General features: G+C 35.8%; 1 protein-coding gene across 4 annotated transcripts in view; it reads right to left on the bottom strand.

Moving 5' to 3' along the window:
- Positions 1–27,362, bottom strand: part of ESRRG (estrogen related receptor gamma) — a 202,893-nt gene that overhangs the window by 61,387 nt on the left and 114,144 nt on the right. For all 4 annotated transcript variants that reach the window (XM_081312890.1, XM_081312891.1, XM_081312892.1 and 1 more), the window contains exon 5: positions 4,996–5,106. In XM_081312890.1, the coding sequence (XP_081169016.1) occupies positions 4,996–5,106 (111 nt within the window). The remainder of the gene's footprint in view (positions 1–4,995; positions 5,107–27,362) is intronic.

Raw genomic sequence — 27,362 nt, 5'->3', positions numbered from 1 at the left:
CAAGAAACAATGGCTGGAAACTGATCAGAGAAGCAACCTGGAATTAAGGAGAAACTTCCTGACAGTGAGGACAATTAACCAATGGAATAGCTTGCCCCCAGAAATTGTGGGCGCTCCATCACTGGAGATTTTTAAAAAGAGGCTAGACAGTCACTTGTCTGAGATGGTATAAGTTGTCCTGCTTGAGCAGGGGCTGGACTAGAAGACCTCCGAGGTCCCTTCCAGCTCTATTCTATTCTAGAATAAAGTTAAATGTAGGAAAAGCTATAGATCTTTCAGCTATGAACAGCTGTTGCTACTGAGTGTGTAGATAGTTGAACAAAATGAACCAATGGAATACGGCTGCACCAATCCTAGAAAAAAATAAAATAAAAATGTATACACTAACTTTAGAAGATCATAAGACTAGACTGAATATTTTATATATTATACACAGGAAACAGCTTAAATTCTTCCTACATGATGTAAATGATTTTATTTCTAACAAAATGAAATTCAATGTAGAGAAAAGTAAGATTTTACATTTAGGCGAGAAAAAACAAATGCAGAGTTATAGAACAGGTGGCTCAATAGTAGTAATTGTGAGAGGGATCTTTGAGTCCTAGTGGACAGTCACTTAAATATGAACCAGCAGTGTGCTGCAGCTACCACAAAAGACAATGCAGTCGAAAGCTGCATTAACAGAGGTATTCAAGACCATGTGAAGTTTAAGTACCACTTTATAATGCTTGATAAGACCACACTGAAATATTGTATCCAGTCACTATAAAAAAAATGTTGAGACTCTAGAAAGAATGCCGAAAAGAGCAACAATAATAATTAGGGGATTGGAGGATGAAACATATGAAGAACAGTTGCAGAAATTGGGTGTGTGTCAAGCTTGAAGCACACGTATGATGTCACCACCATTATGCTTCTCAGCTTGCCAATACACTAGGGGGGAAATGGAATGCAGACTCCAGACAACAAGAAGTCAGTCCATGTGAACCAAGGATGTTTCAGCAAACCCACAGAGATACTTTCTCATAACAACATTTTAACATTTGATTGCACCATGTGACTTGCACTAATGGGAAGGAGAATTCTATACTTTAATTATAGTGGTTTGCACAGGAAATAACCAGAGCTGATTTTGCTTTCATCTGTGCTGAAATGATGTACTCAATAAAGTTTTGCATTAAGAGATTGGATTGTCTGCTTGCTTAATTGGGTTCATTAGTCAGAACCTTGACAGTATGCCTAGTTTAATGAAAAGAAGGACTACGGGTGATTTGATAGCAATGTTCCAATATTTAAGAGACTGACACAAAGAAGAGGGGGTCACTCTATTCTCCAAAGCATCTAAAGGCAGGACAAGAAGCAACAGATGGAAACTAATCAAGGAGAGAAGCAACCTAGAACTAAGGAGAAATTTACTGACAGTTAGATCAATTAATAGTGGAACAACTTGCCTCCAGAGGCTGTGAGTGCTTCAACATTGGACGTTTTTTTAAAAAAAGATTGGACAGTCATCTGGGTTTTCTGTTTAGCAGTGGGTTGGACTAGAAGATTACCAAGGCCCCTTCCAACTTTGTTATTCTGTTATTCATATCATGCAATATTTGATTTTAAAAGGAACACTGCAGTTTCTGGAAAATGTTCTCATGGTAATATTTTATAAAGATAAATGTTATACTTTTCAGCTTAAAGAGGGAAAGGGGAGAGTGTATAACTTTATGAATAGATAATACATTTAAGATCCTCAGGAAAAACATCAAATAAAACCCTTCTAAAAATACATAAATTCATGTTGAGCGAACATGCACATGAGTGCTAATCTCCTGCTTGATCAAGTTGAGAAAACCTGGAGGAAAAGAAACCACAATTTCTCTCACACTTTGAATTCTAGTCTTTGAAATTTGAAAGTTTATAATTAAATATATTTAAATATGTAACCACTATAATAAATTCCATGTATTGAAAACATTCACAACTTGGTGAAAACAAGGTGCAATTGCTGGTGATGTTCAGCATTTCATGGTATGACCATCTTTCTATTTTTATTAATTAGAAAGAAGCAAGGTGGCTCGCTTCTCCAACTATTTGACTGATTTAACTAACAACTTATATGCATAGTCGTTTCCACCAGGTTCATCAGTAAAGCTTAACTATGTATAGAAATTGCAGCTCTTTTTTTCCTCAAAAAAGTGACAAAGCTCATTCCAAAAAGGTTTTTTTTTTAAATGCTCCATTGTGTAATTTATTCTGGAGTTCTGATCTATTTGTTTCCAGCTTTTTACAAATGTGAATGTCAGAAAGGTGAGGTATGTCAGTCCTTCATAGAACAAATGCAAAAGCCAATTGCAAGGCATTGAATCAAGCATGCTTTATTATTATTAATAAGAGCTTATTTGAAATGACAAGGGGAACACTAAGCCTGTAATGCATCACTTGTGAATACTGTTGATGTGGGGAAAGGGCTGTGTTAAAACTGAGGGTATATTCTACCTAAGGCAGATCCTATACTCACATTTACAGAACAGAAAATTAAAAACTGGTTTTAATCATATTATTAAGAAAGCCTAGGAGCTACATTTTCTTATGTCTCAAACTTGCAGGAACTTTGGCAACAAAATAAATATTCCATGCCACCCCACCATGTTCCAATGTTCAAAACTGATTAATGATGAATATTTATATTTACAGATGATGAGCATTTCAGCAGTTTTTGAAAACCAATAAAGATTTTTCCATCATAGTGTTAAATTTGGATCGGGGAAAAATGGTGGTGAGATGGGCAGCAAACAAATTTAATAAATAGATAATACATAAAGACATATATACCAATGGAGATATTGTTGTTACTGTAATTGATTGACCTATTACCCAATATTGGTTTTTAACAGTTTGCCCTACCTTCTATTGGCACGGTGGCTCAGTGGTTAAGATGCTGGGCTTGTCAGCTGGAAAGCTGGCAGCCGAGGTTCAAGACCTGAGTGCCCTGAAAAGGGGTGAGCTCCTATCCTCACACCAGCTCCTGCCGACCTAATAGTTTGAAAGGATGCCAATGTGAATAGATAAATAGGTATCTCTTTGGCGGGAAGATAACAGCACTCCATGATAGCTACATAACTATGCAGAAATACCTCTGGACAGCACTGGCTCAATGGCCTTGAAATGGAGATGAGTACCTCGGCAATGACTAGCAGGCTAAAATCCCGCAGGGACTCCTTTACCTTTATCTACCTACCATCTACAACAAAATTTAAAAAAAAACTGCCAGAATCCAGAAAATCTCTCTACTTGTTTCTTAAAAGCTATTTTACTCTTTCCTTGTTATATTTGCAAGAAATCGATTCCCCCAAAGTTGTGTTTCTATTCCATTATAAAGAAGGGGGGGGGGGGAGAGAGAATCAGGAATCCTTTAAAATGTTATGTGAAAAGCTGTAAACTGGCTTATCTGTGGAGCACATTAAAATTTTCAGGTTATTTTCTTAATGTAACACAGTGCTTGTCTGTTAATTCAAATGGACCCATAGAGAAGATACCATTTAAAACTAATAGGACTTGTAAAAAAGCATGGTAGCATTCTTTAGACAGTGCCCGTTCGGTGCAGTATGCCTTTCTCAGGACTTCTCACTTCTGTATTACACTCTTTCAATCTCCTACATTTTCTATCCGGCAGCATTAACCGAAGTCTATGCTAAATAGGCTTAATTGTGTGTGCATGGGCCGAGCTGTCAGCAATTCAGCTCAATGGCACAAAATAAAATAAATAAAAAGCTGGCAATCTGGGCATCCAGAAAATCTAAATCTCTAATGAAATTAAACACTAGAGTTCATTGAATTTTATTGTATTATCAGAAAGTTTTTATTATAATGCGCAAAATCTGCTTAATGCAACCTTATATTGTATTTACAGAGGGGCAGAACAGCTTATGTGGACTGTATGGAAGATGCCAGATTGGACAATTGAAAGTATAATCAGCATAATGATTTTTGGAAAGGCAAAATGAAACGATGCCATATGTTCACTTAAGCCTTAATTTTATGTAAAACTGGTTTGTTTTTCCTCTGACATCGCTAAAATGCCCTTTAACTTGCAGTTCAGAATCTATTTATTTGGTTTCCAGATCTCCATATGGCTCATGCGTATTGTATCCAGCAGAGGGATACAATGGCGCTGGGGAATGGCAGGTGAAAAACAACATACTGCTTTTTGTCACAACCAGGTAAGGGCCTTCAGTGCAGCTTTTAAAGCCCTTTTATTACATTTATCTCAAATAGGGCATTTTGTACCCCAGTGGTTTATGCCACTACTTAGTGGCAGCCAGCTTGCAAGTAACATATGAAAGAATTTGCATTTATTGCCAATTCATCTTTGGACAGGATATGCAATTGATTTTTATATCATGGAGTGTTATTATATTTTCTTTAGGGAATTAGCAGGCATGAATTTGTACAAATTGCAAAATCTTTAATTTTTAGTTTATATCTTGCTTTTTAAGTACTATTTGCGCGTGAGAAAACTCATGTCTGTTTTAACTACACACACAAATACATAAACCTTACCTTAATGTATTTTATAGTTGTAGCACGTTGCTATTTTATTGAAATACAGGTAGCATTTCAATCTTCTATTGCTATAAATTAATGAGGCTCCTAATGCATTTTCATTGAGAGGTTGAGCAGTCAAATTCATCTAGTTAGTGAAAACTACATTTCATTCTTATAAAATCTGAGACTAGAAGCTTCAATGAACTAATGATCCTAGCACAACCCATTTTATGTACCAGTGAAAATAAAGATCACCTGGAAGTGTAAAATTTGTATAGCATAAATTGAGCATTAGCAAACTCTTACTCTCAAAGCGTACTTTCTTTAGTTATTCTGAAAAAGGAACAAGGTGATAAAAATAGTAGATGAAATCATTTATTCAAGACAGCATGCTGTTTTGTTCCTATGCCTTCATTGATTGATGACATCAAAGGTTAACCTGCCTTACTAGGTACTTACATGGCTTTTTAGCTGGCTGGACTAGTTGAGGATTCAGGTATGGACTATTTTCTGCATCTATTCTGCGTTTGTACTTCTGGCGACCACCACGTACTCTGTCTAAGCGCACTCCTGAACATGAAAAAAGAAAAGGAAAGGAAAAGGAAAAAGGAAAGAAAAAGAAAGATTTAATACAACTGAAATACTTTGTGCAATTATTTGAAAGCTTTCATAAATAAGCCAAAATTTCAGTTCGCTGCCTATTAAACTCCAACCCCCATTTCCCACTTAAAAAAGCACGAAAGAGTGCTGAATATATTGTAAGCATTGATTTTCTATGTGAAATGTTAGGAAAGTGAATCAATTTCCCATTTGAGAAAACTCATCAAGTACCCTTCAGGGTGTGTTCCTTATCTGCAAGTTCTAAACCATGGTAGTGTTTGGGTGTTTTTATTCTGCAGGTAGTTATGCTTGTTCTTTAATCTTCCCACCATGAAAAGAAGCATAGGGAAATGCAGACAGTTCCACTGGTGGTATCTGTTTTGGTGTCTCATAATGGTTGTGATAAGAACAAAAGAAAACTGTGGCAACTTGGCTCTGATAGTCTGGTAAATGTTGCAAGACTGATGACAATGTCTTTGGTCAAGTACCCTTTTAAAATGGGCCACATTGCAATTCTCTAATACAGAGCATTCCAAACAGCAACGAAACAGTCACTAAAATAGTCTAAGAAACTGAACTTCCAGAGGCCTGGATGAATGAGAACATCTTCAATGCCAGATATCTCTTTCTTGGAACAGAGCAACAGAAATATAAGCAGTGGAAAAAGTCCTCTGCTTCAGTTGCTGCTCAAATCTCAGATGCTGGACAGCCAAAGAAGAGTTTCCATCAATGACCCCAACTCATGGGAAGATACAATATGGAAATGTGTTTCTTTCAGGTACCATGGATCTGAGCAACACAGGACTTGAAAAGAAAGAGTTTGAATTATCCTTGAAAACTGAAACTGAAAATTGGTTAATTTTAGTTCAGTTGTATTATTTCAACACTGACATTATAATAGTCAAACTCTGCAATAGTTTTCAAATTGATCTCCATTGTAATAATCTTTCTTTAGTGTTAAAAAGGTAAAGGTAAAGGTTCCCCCGCACATGCGTGCTAGTCGTTTCCGACTCTAGGGGCCGGTGCTCATCTCCGTTTCAAAGCCAAAGAGCCAGTGCTTGTCCGAGGACGTCTCCGTGGTCATGTGGCCGGCATGACTAGATGCCAAAGGCGCACAGAATGCTGTTACTTTCCTACCGTAGTGGTCCCTATTTTTCTACTTGCATTTTTACATGCTTTCAAACTGCTAGGTTGGCAGAAGCTGGGACGAGTAACAGGCGCTTACTCTGTTATGCGGCACTCGGGATTCGATCCACCAAACTGCTGACCTTCTGATCGACAAGCTCAGCGTCCTAACCCACTGAGCCACCGCGTCCCTTTCTTTAGTGTTACCAGGATATAAATTGCAAATCTGTCCAGAAGAAACCATACCAAGTCTCAAGATGCTTTAATACAAACTACAATATCTAGGCCTTCAGTGGTAAAGTGAAAATATTTCAACTATGACTGGTTTTCCCCTTCAGAAAAAGAACGTCTTCCTAAAAGAGCATAATCATACCATGTGTGTGTGTGTGCACGCACGCGTGCAGGCATGTGTTTTGCCATGTTTGCTATTTCTCTCTCAGTTGAATAAATCAAGAATTAAAAAGATTAATAAAACAGTCTACAGCTCTTTCTGTAGATATATAAGTGTTCTATAGGAAGAGTTATAGTATCATATATGCTGATGTCGAGGAAAAGTAGTGGTGATGATACTCAAATGACATATACTAAGCATAATTCAAAACAGGCATTGATTCTTTTGTAGCATTTTTAAGAAATAAGATAAAGAAGAAATAAGTCAGGGCAAAGTAGTTAGAAGTTTCTGCCAACAGCAGTGAATAGCAGAATGAAGTTCAAATCTAATTCACAATTGACTCAATTTAGAAGAAACAAATTTTCTGTTTGTATGTCAGAAATAGTACAGAATAAAAATAATGTTTTAAAATTATATCCAATACTTTGGAATAGCATTTCTTGGAGGACAGGAGTGATACTTTTCAGAGTGTAAAATTGCATTCCATACCTATGGCAAGTGTTATGAAATTGAATTTCAAGAATAAAGTTTAGGGAAAATTAGCAGAGGCAATAAACAAACAAATATGACCCAAAGGATTAATATTTTAAAAAAGATAAAAGAAGAAGCATTAGAGCAATCTTTCATTAGAAAAATTGTCCCTTACAGGAGAATAAGACAATATTGTTAATTTAAGAAGTAGAATGATAGGTAAAGTTAATAAACACCTTAAATGAAGTAATTTTTAAAATCTTAAAGTATGCCAATGTGGAGAATAATGGGAGGAAGGAACATTACATATACTTATATTTTAAAGAATATAAATCTAGGAAATAAATAAATGTCTTTTTTTTGCTTTATTGACCACTTTAAGGGTTTAATGCTATACATTACCAAAAAATGTATAGCATTTTTTGTAGCCTTTGGATTGAACGATCAAAAATGCACAAAGAAAATCTGAAGTCTTTGAACTGTGAATATTGGAGAAAATATTTTGGACTGCAAGTTCGTACAAGATGAAGTAAATCCAGGTTGCTCAGTGAAATTACAAAAAGTGAATCCAAAGCTTAAATATTTGGACACATAATACAAAGGCAAAACTCCTGAAGACTGGGCCTGATGCTTGGAAAAACCAAGAAGAAAGAAAAAACTTGCATCACTGATTATGCAAGCTTGAACTTCTTAGAGGTCAAAGAAGCAGTTAATCTTGATAAAAGGATGTCCATTGGGTGACAAGTAGAAATGCCTAAACAACAATTCCCTTCCCTGTTTTTATTAAACTCCAACGGAAACATCAATTTCAATACATTAAAAATATTTTTGTTTGTCAAAAAATAATAGTGAATAATATTGTACACCACCCAGAGTCACTTCCTGTGATATGGGCGGACATATAAATTTGATTAATTAATGAATAAATTCAATAGTTTGATATGATGTTAAAAGGGTCTGAAATTATTCACCTCCACAATGTTAAAACTAAATACTGGTAAAGCTAAGAATTAATGAACTTATAGAAAGTGCATATCTATCAGTGTGGCAATTTTTTGGAAATGGAATCCTAAGTCATCAAAAAAAAGATAAAAGCTACGGATAATGTTAAAGCTTTCTTGCTCTACTGCTGAATTAACAATTAGCAAAGGGAAGTCGTTTTCTGTCTCATGATAGCTATCTGCAGTCTGAAGCATATTAGTAGGGGCAGTGTAAAAATGGGAAGTGTGTCTATGTACAGAATATAACGTTCAGAGGAGAAAGGTGACGATATCTTGGCCTTTGGCTGTAATAATAAATTGATTGATTGATTGATTGATTGATGACGATATTTTTGGAACAAGAAAAATACTCATAATCCAAAGAACATTGAAACTGACTTCAAGATCTGGGGTAGGCAACATTTCAAATGAAAGAAGATTAACTATAATACTGCATACAACAGTATGAAAATCAGATTTTCTTGGAAAAATAAGGCCCAATACTGATCAGTTCACTTGATTTATTCTCAAAGCTGTGCCATGGTATTTAGTTCCCTGAAATGGAGACGTTGCCTCTTCTTCATCCCAATCATATTTGTTTTAAAAGACAGAGAGAATAAAATCCTTGAGTTACGTTTAACACTCACGTTTTTATCTTAACAATATGTGCTATGAGCGTATTGTAAGATGTGATATGTTTACAGGTAGTCCTCAATTTACAACCACAATTAAGCCCAAAATATGTTGTTAAGTGAGACATTTGTTAAGTGAGTTTTGCCCCATTTTACAGCTTTTCTTGCCACAGTTCTTAAGTGAATCACTGCAGTTGATAAATTAGTAAACTGGTTGTTACGTGAATCTGCCTTCCCCATTTATTTTGCTTGTCAGAAGCACACAAAAAGTGATCACATGACCTTGGGACACAGCAATGGTCATAAATATGAACCAGTTGCCAAGCATCTGAATTTTGATGACATAATCATGGGGTTGCTGCAAAGGTCGTAAATATGAAAAATGGTTATAAGTCACGTTTTTCAGTGCTGCTGTAACTTTGAACAGTCACTAAATGAACTGTTGAAAGTCGTGGACTAGCTTATTTTAATTCTGCTTCCTGTTTGGTTTCTAGAAATCTTATTATATTGTTTTTCACTGATTGTTGTTAGCTGCCTTGAGTTCATATGCAAGATGGGTAGCCATGTACATTGTTTAAAACAATGAAATATGTTGGGATGTTATTTTCAAACTGTTAGTCTAGCCTACATCCTTGGTATTTTCAGTGGTCTCTCATCCAAATATTAATCCTGTTCAACTTGTCAATATCAGCCAGGTTCAGTAGATTTTGCTACCTAGCTAAGTGCAAATCCACATAGAACAGCCCATGGGACTAGCTGCAAAACTCTTTTTCAACCCCGCTGTTAGGAGAGTATCCATTTTCCAACTAAACCCAAAGGGACAGCTTAGGGATGTTCACTAAGGCAGAGGTACAGATCATGTGGGGCTACTACTATTGCCCTCCACAGATACCTGTAAGACCTGCTGTGTAAGGTAGTTAGTTAACTGTTCCTAATGGAAGGGCTGTTCCTGCCAAGCTTGAAACATGGATGGAAAAATAAACAGAATAGATTTGATCTTAAAAGCCCTGACAAGGACCTTGGAACTCACTGTGCATAAATAACTATTCTTCTCAGATGTATACTTTTCCTAACGTTTCCAAAGGGATTATTGTTCTACCTAATTTCAAAAAGTTGGGTGCATGTGAAGCTTGGCATTCTAATCTCTGCCATTTACAAATACAAATTAGATAACAAGTAACAGGTGACATGATTTAATTGAATGTCTTCCATCTGCAATGCTGACAAAAGGTAAATGGAAATAAATGAGTCTGGCAAGGCAGCCCTTGAGCCTTATGATACCCAATATCTTTTTTAAAAGAAGAGTTATCTATAAAACTGATGCTGACAGGCCTCCAACTTTTTATTCCTGGACAAGATTAAATGAATGTTTTAATATGAGAAAAAAGTACAACTAACAATGTTGCCTTAAGCATAGAGAATTGCCATTATCTCCTCTTTAATGTAATTAAAGGAAAGTCATTACTCATGAAATAAAATAAATCCTTTTATTATCCAGGAGACCCAAATTTATCAGGTCCAAAATTTACAGCCACTGAATTATTAACAAGCAAGCACGAAGACTTCAGGTTTACACCTAGTTATAATTACCCATTTACTTAGGATGATAAAGCATAGCTGGAGCTGTCTCCAGAATTTCAGAAATACTTTATATACAGTAGCTTGCCTGAATCCCACTGGTAAATATTTTTGCCACTACTGGCCAGTTGTTAAATTCATTTCAAAAAAGCAAATATGAATAACCAAATCTTAATTAATTGCTTTATACAGTAATCCAGTGCAATATTAAACTATGTTAAGAATCATCATGAATGTGACAGACCATTTCCCAACAGATCCTTAATAAACCTCTTCATGAGGTTTTTGATGCTATAATGGATACATTCAGGGATTCCTGAATTCTAGGGCTGAAATTGGACTTTTTTTATAACCTACAAAATTATGTAGAAATAAGAATATTAACCTAAATTGTACAGAGTAATCAGCCTTTCACAGTCCAGATGTTATTTCAGACACTATTTATCAGTGCCTTCAGCTAATTCCTATTTAATTAGATGATATAAAAAGAGAGGTCAAACTACCAATGGCTGTTATCCAGGATAGGTTTATAGTGCCTTTAGTATAGCTCATGATTAGGAGAATGGTACTGGACTCAAGTCTTGTTTATGGCCACTGGAGCAACAAAATGCTAAAATGATACTGCAGGTCTAGTATGGCTGTTCTTATATTCTTAAATCCAAAGGCTGATGTAACTGCCCAAGAAAAACCAAAGCAAATAATGATAGAGTTGGTATGGAATTGTTTTCTTTAGACAATCTAACTGGGCTGGGCATCTCTCTCTTCTTATAGAAGGCAAAATGGATCCATTTTTCTTAATGACTGATGCAAATAGCTGATTTCACATCTAAAATACATGAACAATCAAGTTTTGATGTGATTTTTGAAACATTCCATTAAATCCTGGAGCTCAAGTAAGTAAAATAAGATGACAACAGAGCTATGCCTAAGTTTTAAGATTGATTATCAAAGTCTCTCATGACCCCCACTGTTCTTTCTCTCAAAAAGAACATGGGTACAGTTGAAGCAGAATTTCTGTTCTTACCACCAGATATACAGTACCTGTTTATGCTGTTTGATATCCCAAGAATATATATAAACATTTGAAATTATTTCCTTGTTAAGAATTCTCTGCTGGTACTAAACTAGTATATTAGAAAGCAGTTTAGCCTTTCTAGAAAGCTAATCTCCTACACCGAGGAGGCATTTAAATGGAAGGGGTATAAAGGCAAGTAATTAATCATTTACCCATGTTCTGAAATAGTACATTAATGAAGGACCATAAGGTAATGAGGTTGTGTGCATATATTAACAAAGATGTGCCATGAAAGAATACTAGTTTGGCTAAAGAAGCTTTGCTAAGAGCCCATTCAAGCTGCATGTCCTTTACTTACACTATGATGAATCAACCAACTGCCAATGGATATTTGTCCAATCAGCAACCACAAATGAAAAGACATACTTAATATAGTCCATAAAAGAAACCTTAATCTTAAGAAGTTTTGTTGATATAGTATTTAAAGAGAACCTGACTCTGTTCTAAAACAAGTCTTTGCTTATGAAAGAAGTCTAAGTTAACTTCCTTCAGAACTGTCAAGATCTCTAACGTAGAAAAATCAAACAAAATAATATAATAACCATTGAGAAACTGATTTTGAAACTCAAAACATTCCAGGGTCTGGTTTTTATTGGTGGGGAAAGGAGACAAGATACTACAATGCTAAAAATTAATTGATGTCATTTGAAGGGCAAGACTACCGTAGTGGTCCCTATTTTTCTACTTGCATTTTTACATGCTTTCAAACTGCTAGGTTGGCAGAAGCTGGGACGAGTAACAGGCGCTTACTCTGTTATGCGGCACTCGGGATTCGATCCACCAAACTGCTGACCTTCTGATCGACAAGCTCAGCGTCCTAACCCACTGAGCCACCGCGTCCCTTTCTTTAGTGTTACCAGGATATAAATTGCAAATCTGTCCAGAAGAAACCATACCAAGTCTCAAGATGCTTTAATACAAACTACAATATCTAGGCCTTCAGTGGTAAAGTGAAAATATTTCAACTATAACTGGTTTTCCCCTTCAGAAAAAGAACAACGTCTTCCTAAAAGAGCATAATCATACCATGTGTGTGTGTGTGCACGCACGCGTGCAGGCATGTGTTTTGCCATGTTTGCTATTTCTCTCTCAGTTGAATAAATCAAGAATTAAAAAGATTAATAAAACACTCTACAGCTCTTTCTGTAGATATATAAGTGTTCTATAGGAAGAGTTATAGTATCATATATGCTGATGTCGAGGAAAAGTAGTGGTGATGATACTCAAATGACATATACTAAGCATAATTCAAAACAGGCATTGATTCTTTTGTAGCATTTTTAAGAAATAAGATAAAGAAGAAATAAGTCAGGGCAAAGTAGTTAGAAGTTTCTGCCAACAGCAGTGAATAGCAGAATGAAGTTCAAATCTAATTCACAATTGACTCAATTTAGAAGAAACAAATTTTCTGTTTGTATGTCAGAAATAGTACAGAATAAAAATAATGTTTTAAAATTATATCCAATACTTTGGAATAGCATTTCTTGGAGGACAGGAGTGATACTTTTCAGAGTGTAAAATTGCATTCCAAACCTATGGCAAGTGTTATGAAATTGAATTTCAAGAATAAAGTTTAGGGAAAATTAGCAGAGGCAATAAACAAACAAATATGACCCAAAGGATTAATATTTTAAAAAAGATAAAAGAAGAAGCATTAGAGCAATCTTTCATTAGAAAAATTGTCCCTTACAGGAGAATAAGACAATATTGTTAATTTAAGAAGTAGAATGATAGGTAAAGTTAATAAACACCTTAAATGAAGTAATTTTTAAAATCTTAAAGTATGCCAATGTGGAGAATAATGGGAGGAAGGAACATTACATATACTTATATTTTAAAGAATATAAATCTAGGAAATAAATAAATGTCTTTTTTTTTGCTTTATTGACCACTTTAAGGGTTTAATGCTATACATTACCAAAAAATGTAATAGCCTATCAATCCTTGTAGCCTTTGGATTGAACGATCAAAAATGCACAAAGAAAATCTGAAGTCTTTGAACTGTGAATATTGGAGAAAATATTTTGGACTGCAAGTTCGTACAAGATGAAGTAAATCCAGGTTGCTCAGTGAAATTACAAAAAGTGAATCCAAAGCTTAAATATTTGGACACATAATACAAAGGCAAAACTCCTGAAGACTGGGCCTGATGCTTGGAAAAACCAAGAAGAAAGAAAAAACTTGCATCACTGATTATGCAAGCTTGAACTTCTTAGAGGTCAAAGAAGCAGTTAATCTTGATAAAAGGATGTCCATTGGGTGACAAGTAGAAATGCCTAAACAACAATTCCCTTCCCTGTTTTTATTAAACTCCAACGGAAACATCAATTTCAATACATTAAAAATATTTTTGTTTGTCAAAAAATAATAGTGAATAATATTGTACACCACCCAGAGTCACTTCCTGTGAGATGGGCGGACATATAAATTTGATTAATTAATGAATAAATTCAATAGTTTGATATGATGTTAAAAGGGTCTGAAATTATTCACCTCCACAATGTTAAAACTAAATACTGGTAAAGCTAAGAATTAATGAACTTATAGAAAGTGCATATCTATCAGTGTGGCAATTTTTTGGAAATGGAATCCTAAGTCATCAAAAAAAAGATAAAAGCTACGGATAATGTTAAAGCTTTCTTGCTCTACTGCTGAATTAACAATTAGCAAAGGGAAGTCGTTTTCTGTCTCATGATAGCTATCTGCAGTCTGAAGCATATTAGTAGGGGCAGTGTAAAAATGGGAAGTGTGTCTATGTACAGAATATAACGTTCAGAGGAGAAAGGTGACGATATCTTGGCCTTTGGCTGTAATAATAAATTGATTGATTGATTGATTGATTGATGACGATATTTTTGGAACAAGAAAAATACTCATAATCCAAAGAACATTGAAACTGACTTCAAGATCTGGGGTAGGCAACATTTCAAATGAAAGAAGATTAACTATAATACTGCATACAACAGTATGAAAATCAGATTTTCTTGGAAAAATAAGGCCCAATACTGATCAGTTCACTTGATTTATTCTCAAAGCTGTGCCATGGTATTTAGTTCCCTGAAATGGAGACGTTGCCTCTTCTTCATCCCAATCATATTTGTTTTAAAAGACAGAGAGAATAAAATCCTTGAGTTACGTTTAACACTCACGTTTTTATCTTAACAATATGTGCTATGAGCGTATTGTAAGATGTGATATGTTTACAGGTAGTCCTCAATTTACAACCACAATTAAGCCCAAAATATGTTGTTAAGTGAGACATTTGTTAAGTGAGTTTTGCCCCATTTTACAGCTTTTCTTGCCACAGTTGTTAAGTGAATCACTGCAGTTGATAAATTAGTAAACTGGTTGTTACGTGAATCTGCCTTCCCCATTTATTTTGCTTGTCAGAAGCACACAAAAAGTGATCACATGACCTTGGGACACAGCAATGGTCATAAATATGAACCAGTTGCCAAGCATCTGAATTTTGATGACATAATCATGGGGTTGCTGCAAAGGTCGTAAATATGAAAAATGGTTATAAGTCACGTTTTTCAGTGCTGCTGTAACTTCGAACAGTCACTAAATGAACTGTTGAAAGTCGTGGACTAGCTTATTTTAATTCTGCTTCCTGTTTGGTTTCTAGAGATCTTATTATATTGTTTTTCACTGATTGTTGTTAGCTGCCTTGAGTTCATATGCAAGATGGGTAGCCATGTACATTGTTTAAAACAATGAAATATTTTGGGATGTTATTTTCAAACTGTTAGTCTAGCCTACATCCTTGGTATTTTCAGTGGTCTCTCATCCAAATATTAATCCTGTTCAACTTGTCAATATCAGCCAGGTTCAGTAGATTTTGCTACCTAGCTAAGTGCAAATCCACATAGAACAGCCCATGGGACTAGCTGCAAAACTCTTTTTCAACCCCGCTGTTAGGAGAGTATCCATTTTCCAACTAAACCCAAAGGGACAGCTTAGGGATGTTCACTAAGGCAGAGGTACAGATCATGTGGGGCTACTACTATTGCCCTCCACAGATACCTGTAAGACCTGCTGTGTAAGGTAGTTAGTTAACTGTTCCTAATGGAAGGGCTGTTCCTGCCAAGCTTGAAACATGGATGGAAAAATAAACAGAATAGATTTGATCTTAAAAGCCCTGACAAGGACCTTGGAACTCACTGTGCATAAATAACTATTCTTCTCAGATGTATACTTTTCCTAACGTTTCCAAAGGGATTATTGTTCTACCTAATTTCAAAAAGTTGGGTGCATGTGAAGCTTGGCATTCTAATCTCTGCCATTTACAAATACAAATTAGATACCAAGTAACAGGTGACATGATTTAATTGAATGTCTTCCATCTGCAATGCTGACAAAAGGTAAATGGAAATAAATGAGTCTGGCAAGGCAGCCCTTGAGCCTTATGATACCCAATATCTTTTTTAAAAGAAGAGTTATCTATAAAAATGATGCTGACAGGCCTCCAACTTTTTATTCCTGGACAAGATTAAATGAATGTTTTAATATGAGAAAAAAGTACAACTAACAATGTTGCCTTAAGCATAGAGAATTGCCATTATCTCCTCTTTAATGTAATTAAAGGAAAGTCATTACTCATGAAATAAAATAAATCCTTTTATTATCCAGGAGACCCAAATTTATCAGGTCCAAAATTTACAGCCACTGAATTATTAACAAGCAAGCACGAAGACTTCAGTTTTACACCTAGTTATAATTACCCATTTACTTAGGATGATAAAGCATAGCTGGAGCTGTCTCCAGAATTTCAGAAATACTTTATATAGCTTGCCTGAATCCCACTGGTAAATATTTTTGCCACTACTGGCCAGTTGTTAAATTCATTTCAAAAAAGCAAATATGAATAACCAAATCTTAATTAATTGCTTTATACAGTAATCCAGTGCAATATTAAACTATGTTAAGAATCATCATGAATGTGACAGACCATTTCCCAACAGATCCTTAATAAACCTCTTCATGAGGTTTTTGATGCTATAATGGATACATTCAGGGATTCCTGAATTCTAGGGCTGAAATTGGACTTTTTTATAACCTACAAAATTATGTAGAAATAAGAATATTAACCTAAATTGTACAGAGTAATCAGCCTTTCACTGTCCAGATGTTATTTCAGACACTATTTATCAGTGCCTTCAGCTAATTCCTATTTAATTAGATGATATAAAAAGAGAGGTCAAACTACCAATGGCTGTTATCCAGGATAGGTTTATAGTGCCTTTAGTAGAGCTCATGATTAGGAGAATGGTACTGGACTCAAGTCTTGTTTATGGCCACTGGAGCAACAAAATGCTAAAATGATACTGCAGGTCTAGTATGGCTGTTCTTATATTCTTAAATCCAAAGGCTGATGTAACTGCCCAAGAAAAACCAAAGCAAATAATGATAGAGTTGGTATGGAATTGTTTTCTTTAGACAATCTAACTGGGCTGGGCATCTCTCTCTTCTTATAGAAGGCAAAATGGATCCATTTTTCTTAATGACTGATGCAAATAGCTGATTTCACATCTAAAATACATGAACAATCAAGTTTTGATGTGATTTTTGAAACATTCCATTAAATCCTGGAGCTCAAGTAAGTAAAATAAGATGACAACAGAGCTATGCCTAAGTTTTAAGATTGATTATCAAAGTCTCTCATGACCCCCACTGTTCTTTCTCTCAAAAAGAACATGGGTACAGTTGAAGCAGAATTTCTGTTCTTACCACCAGATATACAGTACCTGTTTATGCTGTTTGATATCCCAAGAATATATATAAACATTTGAAATTATTTCCTTGTTAAGAATTCTCTGCTGGTACTAAACTAGTATATTAGAAAGCAGTTTAGCCTTTCTAGAAAGCTAATCTCCTACACCGAGGAGGCATTTAAATGGAAGGGGTATAAAGGCAAGTAATTAATCATTTACCCATGTTCTGAAATAGTACATTAATGAAGGACCATAAGGTAATGAGGTTGTGTGCATATATTAACAAAGATGTGCCATGAAAGAATACTAGTTTGGCTAAAGAAGCTTTGCTAAGAGCCCATTCAAGCTGCATGTCCTTTACTTACACTATGATGAATCAACCAACTGCCAATGGATATTTGTCCAATCAGCAACCACAAATGAAAAGACATACTTAATATAGTCCATAAAAGAAACCTTAATCTTAAGAAGTTTTGTTGATATAGTATTTAAAGAGAACCTGACTCTGTTCTAAAACAAGTCTTTGCTTATGAAAGAAGTCTAAGTTAACTTCCTTCAGAACTGTCAAGATCTCTAACGTAGAAAAATCAAACAAAATAATATAATAACCATTGAGAAACTGATTTTGAAACTCAAAACATTCCAGGGTCTGGTTTTTATTGGTGGGGAAAGGAGACAAGATACTACAATGCTAAAAATTAATTGATGTCATTTGAAGGGCAAGACTAGGTCTAGATTTCAAATGACCCTAGAAAAGCCTTTCCATTAAAAAGAATTCAAGTGATAAGATAGTGACATCTCAAAAGAAAGAAATCTAACAGTTAAGTTCTGGACCATTTAATAGCAAGTCACAAGAGATATGAGGAGATCGAAATAAAATTCATTACAGTAATCCAACTGTGAAATACTGATAGCATGAAATCAGGATCTCAGTATCAACTTTGAAAATAATATGCAGCTGAACATTTTTTTTTCATTTATGAGTAGAAGTTCTGGATGTATTTGGGGATCCAGAAAAAAAGATCCTTGTGATTAACATGAGTAGAAGAGGACCAAATGCGCGCTCCTACTACAAGAATTTAGGTTCAAATCTCTGTCCAGAAAACAGCGCTCATTGCAGGTAGCAAAAAATCTGCTATTGCATACATTTCAAGTAACATGCCTTCTCTTTGAACATTTTCTGCCATCATTAGATCGAGTTTAAGAGATGTTTCTGTCAAAGGACATCATGGTTAACCCTACCCATTCCCATTCTATATATGGGAACTTATATTAAAATTCTCCACCACAGTTTAAAGAGGTGAGTTAGCTGGAAGGACAGGAGAGCTATGTCAGGTCATGGGACACATATAATTTTTGAAGTATTGTAATCCAACCCTTCTTCTCCCCCCCCCCCCACCATGGTGGCTACGCTATGCTATCTGGTTAAAAAAAATATCTCTGTCCACTGTATCTACTGTATTATTCTGGAAAATTTCTTCAGGCATATCCAGTTAGAACTGCTCAACAGACCTGCTTAGCATTTAAAAAGTTTCCTGGCAGCCAGACATTTGTAGAATAAAACCATAATTCCATGAATTAGATAAGAAATGTGAATGGAAACCATCTGTTTGCTTCTGTAGATAAGCCAAAACTAGGAAACACCAATTTAAGGTAAACAATCGATCTGATTTGTTTATTCATTTAAAATAAATAAACTCTCGGTTTTAAGTTATATATCACCTTTTACTACATCTGTGTGAAGTTCTTGAACGAGCCCTTGAAAAATGTCTGAATTGCCCTTATGAATCTGCCAGTTAGTGATATGATATCATGTGCTGTCAGAGATTTGGCATGATCACTTCCACAGCCTTCCCACATCATTTCAACCAGTGCCCGTGTGTCAAACCTTTGAAAGGACATGGCACCTCGATGCTGCCATTGGTGGGTTCTGAGGGATTCTCTGAAGTCCCATTCAAATTGTTTGTGCAATTGTACCATTTTGCAATATGGGAGGTTCCCTTAAACAAAATAGTTATTTTTAAGGGGAAATTATTAAAAAAATTGGCAGTTGTCCAATTCTGTTAACTGCAGTCAAATTAATCAGATTCAAATGTCTTCCAGAAAACAGTGAGATGTGAGTGATTTTTAAAAAGGGGATTATCTCTTATTTGCCATAGGTTTTTCAATCCATTAGGAAAAAAAACTCTGAAATTGTTGAGATAATATCATTATAAAAAAAACTAAGCTGGATTGAATACAGTGATAATTGTATTCTGGAGGGCTCGGGACAGGGGTTGTTCCTCTGTCCTAGTCCATTAGACCTCTCAGTGGCTTTTGATACCATCAACCATGGTATCTTGCTGAGGCATCTCAGGGGATTGGGAGTGGGAGGCACGGTTCTTCAGTGGTTCTCCTCCTACCTCCTGGGACGTTCGCAGTCGGTGTTGGCAGGAGGACAGAGGTCGACCTCGAGGCCTCTCGTTTGTGGAGTTCCTCAGGGGTCGGTCCTCTTGCCTCTCCTGTTCAACATCTATATGAAGCCTCTGGGTGAGATCATTCATGGTTTTGGAATTGGTTATCATCAGTATGCTGATGATACCCAGCTTTTTATTTTGACCCCAAACCACCCCAGTGATGCCCTCGACGTGATGTCCCATTGCCTGGAGGCAGTCCGGGTCTGGATGGGGAGGAACAGGCTTCAGCTCAACCCTGACAAGACTGAGTGGCTGTGCGTGCCGGCATCTCGGGAAATTCAGATCATTCCATCTCTTACTATGGGGGGTGAGTTATTACCCCCCGTAGATAGGGCTCACAACTTGGGAGTCCTCCTAGATTCACAGCTTTCCTTAGAAGATCATATAGTAACTGTGACTAGGGGGGCCTTTGCCCAGGTTCACCTGGTGTGCCAGTTGCGGCCCTATCTAGACCGGGATGCCTTGCGCACAGTCACTCATGCTCTCGTGACCTCTCGGTTAGACTACTGTAATGCTCTCTACATGGGGCTGCCCTTGAGGACCACTCGGAGGCTCCAACTGGTGCAGAATGCAGCCGCGCGAGTTGTGTTGGGGGTCTCCCGATACTCCCATGTTACACCTTTGCTCCGTGAGCTGCATTGGCTTCCAGTTGCCTTCCGGGTGAGATTCAAGGTGCTGGTAATGACCTATAAAGCCCTACATGGCACGGGTCCGGAGTACCTAAGGAGCCCCTGCGGCCGGCGTCAACTTCCCTCCGCCCAGTGCGGTCCCACAGAGAGGGCCTCCTCAGGGTGTCACCGGTCAGAGAATGCCGACTGATGGCCCCCAGGGGGAGGGCGTTCTCTGTGGGCGTGCCAGACCTTTGGAACTGTTTACTTGTTGAGCTCCGGATGGCTCCCGACCTTCGCTCCTTCCAATGTGATCTAAAAACTTATTTATTTGAACAAGCTGGCCTGGCCTGATGGGTTTGGGGTTTTAATTTACTGTTTTAATTAATTTATTGTATTCGGGCACAATTGTTTAATTTGTTTTTAACTTTTGTATTTTGTATTTTTGGTATTTATTGCCCTGTACACTGCCCTGAGTCCTTCGGGAGAAGGGCGGTATACAAATTAAATAAAATAAATAAATAAATAAATAAATAATTTGCTGCTGAGATCCTATATTTCAGGCTTTTCAAAAGTGGACCCTGCAGACAAGTTGTGGAATGTTATTCTACAACCTTGCAGGAGAGGCAGTGTGTTATATTTATGTGCAGCAACCTCTTGAATTTATGGAAAGCCTAAAATTTCTGCCTGTACAGAGATAACAGCTTAACTGACTCATAAACCTCTATTGACCCAATTTACTTATATAGTAACTAGAACAGGTTTCAATTGCACCCTTCCCCTCCCCAAAAGTTGGTTTAAGAAAAGGTAGAGGGGGTAAAATCAAAGTATGAAACACTGAATAGCATAATTAGTTTCATAAAACTATCACGGATGTGAGGACAAGTACAAATATCTAGTAAATGCAGCGAGCAACTTAAATTATTTTAATTCATTATATAATTTATTTATGTTCAACTTAGTTTTAATAAAGTGCAAAAATGCCAAGTGACCACCAATTTGTCCTCAACCTAGGAAAATAAATATCATGTGTATACCAATTTGTTCTCAAGCCAGAAAATCAATATTATTCCACCAGCCAGGATAATGCAGCCGTGGCCAACTGGAGCAAAAAATTCTTCATTGATCAGTGCACATAAAGGAGGGAAATGAGGCAGGACATCACAGTTTCCTTTGCCTTTCAGTCCTGCAGTTTCTTCATTAGGATTGGTCAGAAAGTTAAGGGAGGAGTAGACTCCTTCATGGATAACCTGGTGGAATCTGTCCTGCATATTTCATTTGCACCTGTAAATAAAATAATGTGACCACATGACTATTGCTTGTTGCTCATATCTACAGAATCCAATATATATTTCCACCAAGATCAATTTATGTAGAATCTATAAATAGATCTTGGTGGATCTGTATATTGGATTGTGTAGATGTACTGTAAAATCAGTCATGACAACAGTGAAATTTTATACATGTGACATAGAACATTATACACATCCATAGTCAAAGACAAGAAAATAAAAATAAAACAATCACCAAAATTATTTATCATCAGTTTAATAAAATAAAAATAAGACTTCCTCTAATTGAAGCATTTATTTATAACTGAATAAACAAGTCAAAAGAATATGCAGTTTGCAATTTTGAGGCCTCTGACTTTATTGCCATGAAATAATGCTTCAATCAACCTCCTCCTTGAAATTTAATTATGGCAATAAATGTTCATTTTATTCGCATCAGAATACTGTACATATTCAGAATTGGATGAAAGTCATGACAAGAGATTAGGAAGGAAATATAAAGTTGTATGTGGACCATCAAGTTTTATGTAATGAAATATATTTAACTTTACATGTATGATAGGTAGAAACAAGTCTTCAAATCAACAACATATACTCTCACAAAAATATGTTCTATCACACTTTTTCCAGTTAACATTAGAATAGTACAATTAAAATTATTTTAATATTTGTAAGGAGTTATTACTTAAGCAACTTGTTTGGTGAGCATTTGGCATTTTTGTACTTTACTAAAACTAAGTTGAACATAACAAAATACATTTGACTCAGCACTAGGAGGACTTTATAGTTCTATTATGTAATCATGAATCAGACATTTCATTCTGAAGAAAACAAAAAAAAAATCAATTAAGACAGAATAATAACGAGAAGACAAAGAACCGGAGAAAATAACAAAATATTCAGACCTGCAACTAAAAGTAGAATGACTGTGACAAAAGAAATCAAAGATAGTACCAATAGTAATAGGTCCTTAGGTGCAATCCCAAAACATCTGGAGCACCACATAAACATCATCAGCATTGACAAAATTATCATCAGCCAATTGCAAAAGACAGCTTTACTTGGAAAAGCTTTAAAACTGTGGAACTACAACAATACCTTTAATACCATCAAACAATAACATCTGCCTATCCCAGGTTCTTGGGAAGGACTCATGGGGTCAATAAAAATGCCAAATCCAATCAAAATATCTGTCTGACTATGCAATAAACTATAATAATACAAAGAAGAACTTTGACAATCAGGGTGCTCCAGTTTTCACCAATATAGTCAGATGTGAAGACCGTACTGGATTGTTCAATCTCAGTATAAAGTTCTTATGGTACACTTGCTCATTGCTCATTATATATGATTAGTATAACTTTTTTAAAAAAAATTATAATCTTAATTCAATCAATCTGTTAATAATGCATGGAAAACTGGGAACATCTACATTAAATTTTTCTCATATTTGTCACTTTGAATGGCAAAATGGGGCATAATAAATAAATAAATACTGCATGGAATCAGTGAATTGAGTATTGATAGGCTTTTGTATGCAACTGTTATTATTCTATAGCAGAGAAATAAGCAACAAACAAAACAATGGAAATGAACTAGGAAGAGAGAGGGGAGGGGGAGGGGAGGGGCAGGAGGGTAGAGGTGTGCACCACATCTGAAATAAAATGATTTTCCCTCAATTTACTATTATTATAGTCTCTGTGAGTAAACTTAGACAGATCCTTTCTTTAACTTGGATTTCTCTGGTTTTTCAAGTCATAACTTGTTTTCAGGAAGAAAAAAAAAACCTAGCCAAACTGTAATGAAATATTTTTCGATTTAATTCAGTCAGAACTTTATCTATATGGGAGAGGGCTGTCTCTCACACATAAACACATAAACAAACATATTGTAAAAATGGGCCATTTGAAACTTGAAGCAAAGCCTGCTTGGTGGCTATTGGAAAGCCAGAGATGATTATAAAAGCATTTTAGGTCTCAATTTGAATTTCATAGCAGCTTTGAAATTTATAAGTACCAGAGTGACAATTAGTTCTTTATTTTTTCCCCTACCAATAATTCAGAAGGTTTTGATTGTGAATGCACTCTTCCCCACACAAAAGAATTTTGGATTTTATATTGGCTTGAAGAAGGAAGATAAACCTTAATGAAGACTAAAATGCAATAAAAGGAAAAGGGGGGAAACTAGCCCCTTCCCCAACAAAATATAACACCATCACTGGTCTGTCACCATTTCTTTTAAAACTGAAATGTTAGGTAATATCTTCAATATATTTATAATCAGTTATTATTGCAATGAATATTTTAAAGAGCCTATCAAAATGTATCATTCCTACATATTGCTATGCTTTGAATTTTTAAACTGCCAGAAGCAACTTGCAATTAGCAATCCTATACACATAGTCACTTAAATGCATGCAGGAGAAATCGGGATTAAGGCATTGTGATGTCCTATAAAATGTCCAAACTCTAATCAGTTGTACAGAATCTATATGTATACAGATTAGATCAGTTGGCATGATACTGTGTTGACTTCTGCTTAGCAGTCTTGTGTTCTGCATGAGAGAAAGAAAGAGACATAGAAAACTATCCCATCTAAAACCAGAGTACTGATCCTAATGGAATGTCAAAACCTATCTAAAATTTCAGATAAAAGGTTTCTCACTCATATTTGGGCTTTCTCCATGTTCTGCACACAAACCATAAGTTGTGACATTAAGCTATGGAGCCTCTGTAGTGATAATTGTCTTCCACTTCAGTTTGAATGTAATCAGGAATTATGAATGCTTCTAAACCTCACTCATACAGCAGGAAATCATAATTTCCTGTTATAGCTCAACCACATAAAAAACAAACAACAAAAACTACTATTTCTTTTGTAATCGCCTTGTCATTGACCTTATATAAGCACATGCAGCAAAATGAATTGGTTTCTCTTTTGGAAAATGGAAGAGTGGTCTTCAAGAAAAACAACCTGACTAATTTATCATTGTTCTCTCACATTACATAACTGTTGAACTTACCCCTGAAGTCATAGGAAATTAAGAAGCTGAGCACTTTTGACTGTGGTGTCTATGAATTGCAATCTCTGCCTTGCAGACATAAAACTCCAAGAGCATGTTCCTTCTGCTGATGGAAACATTAAACTTCCAAGACTGGAGTAAGTTATAAGTTGCACAGAGTTGCTTAAGATGGATGGCCATATAAATCTTTTAAATATGTAAAGATTTGTTTAAATTCTAATATGCACAGTACTGGAGAGAAAGGACAGATCACTTCTAATGTCTCATTATAATTGTGCAGAACTCCCAAAGCAAATCAATCTTTCTTCTTTCTTTCTTTCTTTCTTTCTTTCTTTCTTTCTTTCTTTCTTTCTTTCTTTCTTTCTTTCTTTCTTTCTTTCTTTCTTTCTTTCTCTTTCTTTCTTTCTTTTCTATAAAGGCTTCTCTGACAGGATGAATGCATTGCTTTAACAAAATAAAACCATGTTTAACAGCAGTTCTCAGTGAACATTGCTTTCAGGCACCTAATCTGCTGACCATGCTGATTTAAATTTAAAGTCCTTAGTTTTACCCTTTCTCTTTTGAACACCACTGATTCCATGCCATATGGTGCCTCAGAGAACAAGCAAAAGTCTGATTATGTAATGCCACCCTTACTTTTTCTTCAGTATACATTTATATGCAGTCCACTTCTTTTATTCTGTACATCCCCCGGGTCAGTAAGATCACCGAGAAAGCCAGACTCAAAACAACACAAAACATGATTACTCTTCTAGTTTCCACTAAATGCTCTAGGTAGCCGTCACTTTATCCTGTGTACACCACATTCCATTACTGCCCAACCTAATAAAGACTTCTGTCACTGCAATAGCTTTTCATCTTCAGGGCTCCTTTCTCTACTCCTGATAATGCTGCCAACTCCACTCTCTGTAAATGAGCTCATGCGAACACTTAATTTTCAGCTTGTGAAAACAAACAGGCCACTGTTCAGTGCCAGAGCTTGAGGGGATAACGTTCTGTCTTCAAAGCTTGAACAAAGCATTTGAAATAAGGAAGGAAGGAAGGAAGGAAGGAAGGAAGGAAGGAAGGAAGGAAGGAAGGAAGGAGGAAGGAAGGAAACAAAGAAAGAAAGAAAGAAAGAAAGAAAGAAAGAAAGAAAGAAAGAAGAAAGAAAGAAAGAAAGAAAGAAAGAAAGAAAGAAAGAAAGAAAGAAAGAAAGAAAGAAAGAAAGAAAGAAAGAAAGAAAGTTATCATACTCACTGGCCATAACAGCTGAAAGTTATTTTATTCTGCTGAAAGAGCCTTGGTGGAGCAGTGGGCTAATGCCTCCTTAAGTAAAAAAAACCAGCTGCCTGCAATTAGTGCAGGTTCGCATCCCACAAGGCTCAAGGTTGACTCAGCCTTCCATCCTTCCGAGGTAGGTAAAATGAGGACCCAGATTGTTGGGGGCAATAAGCTGACTTTGTAATAATGCCGCTTGGGGGGTGTATGAAAGCCCTAATAAGCAGGCATATACATAGAATGAAGGCTACTGCTAAGCTTGTAAGCCGCCCTGAGTCTTCGGAGAAGGGCGGGATATAAATGGAATTTAAATAAATAAATAAATAAATAAATAAATAAATAAATATTCTAAAAGCTAAAAGTTATTTTATTCTCATACCATAATCAAACTACTAGACAACACTCACAGAAGCATGCACACTTATAATTCTTAATGCAAAAAATAAGTAAACCTTTGCTATATCTTCATAATACAAGCAATAAGAAAAAATAATTTTCTTGTAATTAGAGACTTATCACCTTTTTACTTTTTAACTTTTGTAGCAGCATATATCTAATAAACTATCAACTATTTAGTAACTGGAATTATCTGGGTAGTGTACAGATAGGTTAATATATTCTTTATTACAAAATCTACTGAAAATATACATTCACACACATAAAATATCTGTCAATTTGTTTCTATCTTTAATTTCTCTTCAAACAATCTTTTCCCCAAGTTTTTAAAAAATTATACTTGGCAGACCAAGAGTCCATCTACCTTGTCAGTTAATTTACTGACAGTAGTCAACTCAGTTGCTTTAGGGCATTCCACAAGTATGTTCACTGATATTAACTGCCAGCTTTCAACAGTCATGTTGCTCCTCAAAATGCATTTTGCATATTGCTATTCATAGTTTGGAATTCTGCAAGGATCATTCTTCTCATCTCTTGATTTTGAAGGACCACATACATACATACACAGACTTATATATGTGCTGTAGGGTTTTTTGTTTAAAAAAGTTATTACAAAAACAGTTTGAATCAGACTAATATATTCTTTTCCCCATATCTGCATACCAACTGACAATATAAACAACAAAAGCCTTATAACCTAGGCAAGCTTCGCCATTTTGCATTTTCACATTAAGTACAAAGCTCTCGGATGCTTGATTTTCCTTTGAAAAGTGCCTCCCATCAGTTGATAAAGCATTAAAACTGGGCCATGAAATCTACGTTCAAAAGTGTCATAACCTGTATAGAATGCTGGAAAAGTTGAGGTGTTCATGATATTAACAGTAAGCCTACAGTGAGCGATCCAATCAGAGAAACTGGACCTTCCACCAGCTCCCTTGGAAAATATTTTTTTTATACTTCTGGCCAATTTTATGTCAAAGAAGTGATTAAAGACTATTTAGTAAGAAGAAAGAAACGGGAGCTGTCTTAATCCTGACTTTAGAAGATAACATTGTTACTACAGCAAATATTAAGGAACAAGAGAACCTGATTGTGGAATTAAGCTATTTGCAAGATTATTCTGGAAATGACCCTCAAAAGAAAAAAAGTGACTAAGAAGCAGCTCAGACAGCATTCAACAGTGTAAAAGAAACCCAGGGAAGCAATAAGACAAGGTTGGAAAATAA

This window comes from Vipera berus (assembly GCF_964194415.1).
Source record: "Vipera berus genome assembly, chromosome: 1".
NCBI classification, from domain to species: Eukaryota; Metazoa; Chordata; class Lepidosauria; order Squamata; family Viperidae; genus Vipera; species Vipera berus.
The sequence above is the reverse complement of the archived record's forward strand: the minus strand, read 5'-3'. Positions and strand labels throughout refer to the sequence as shown.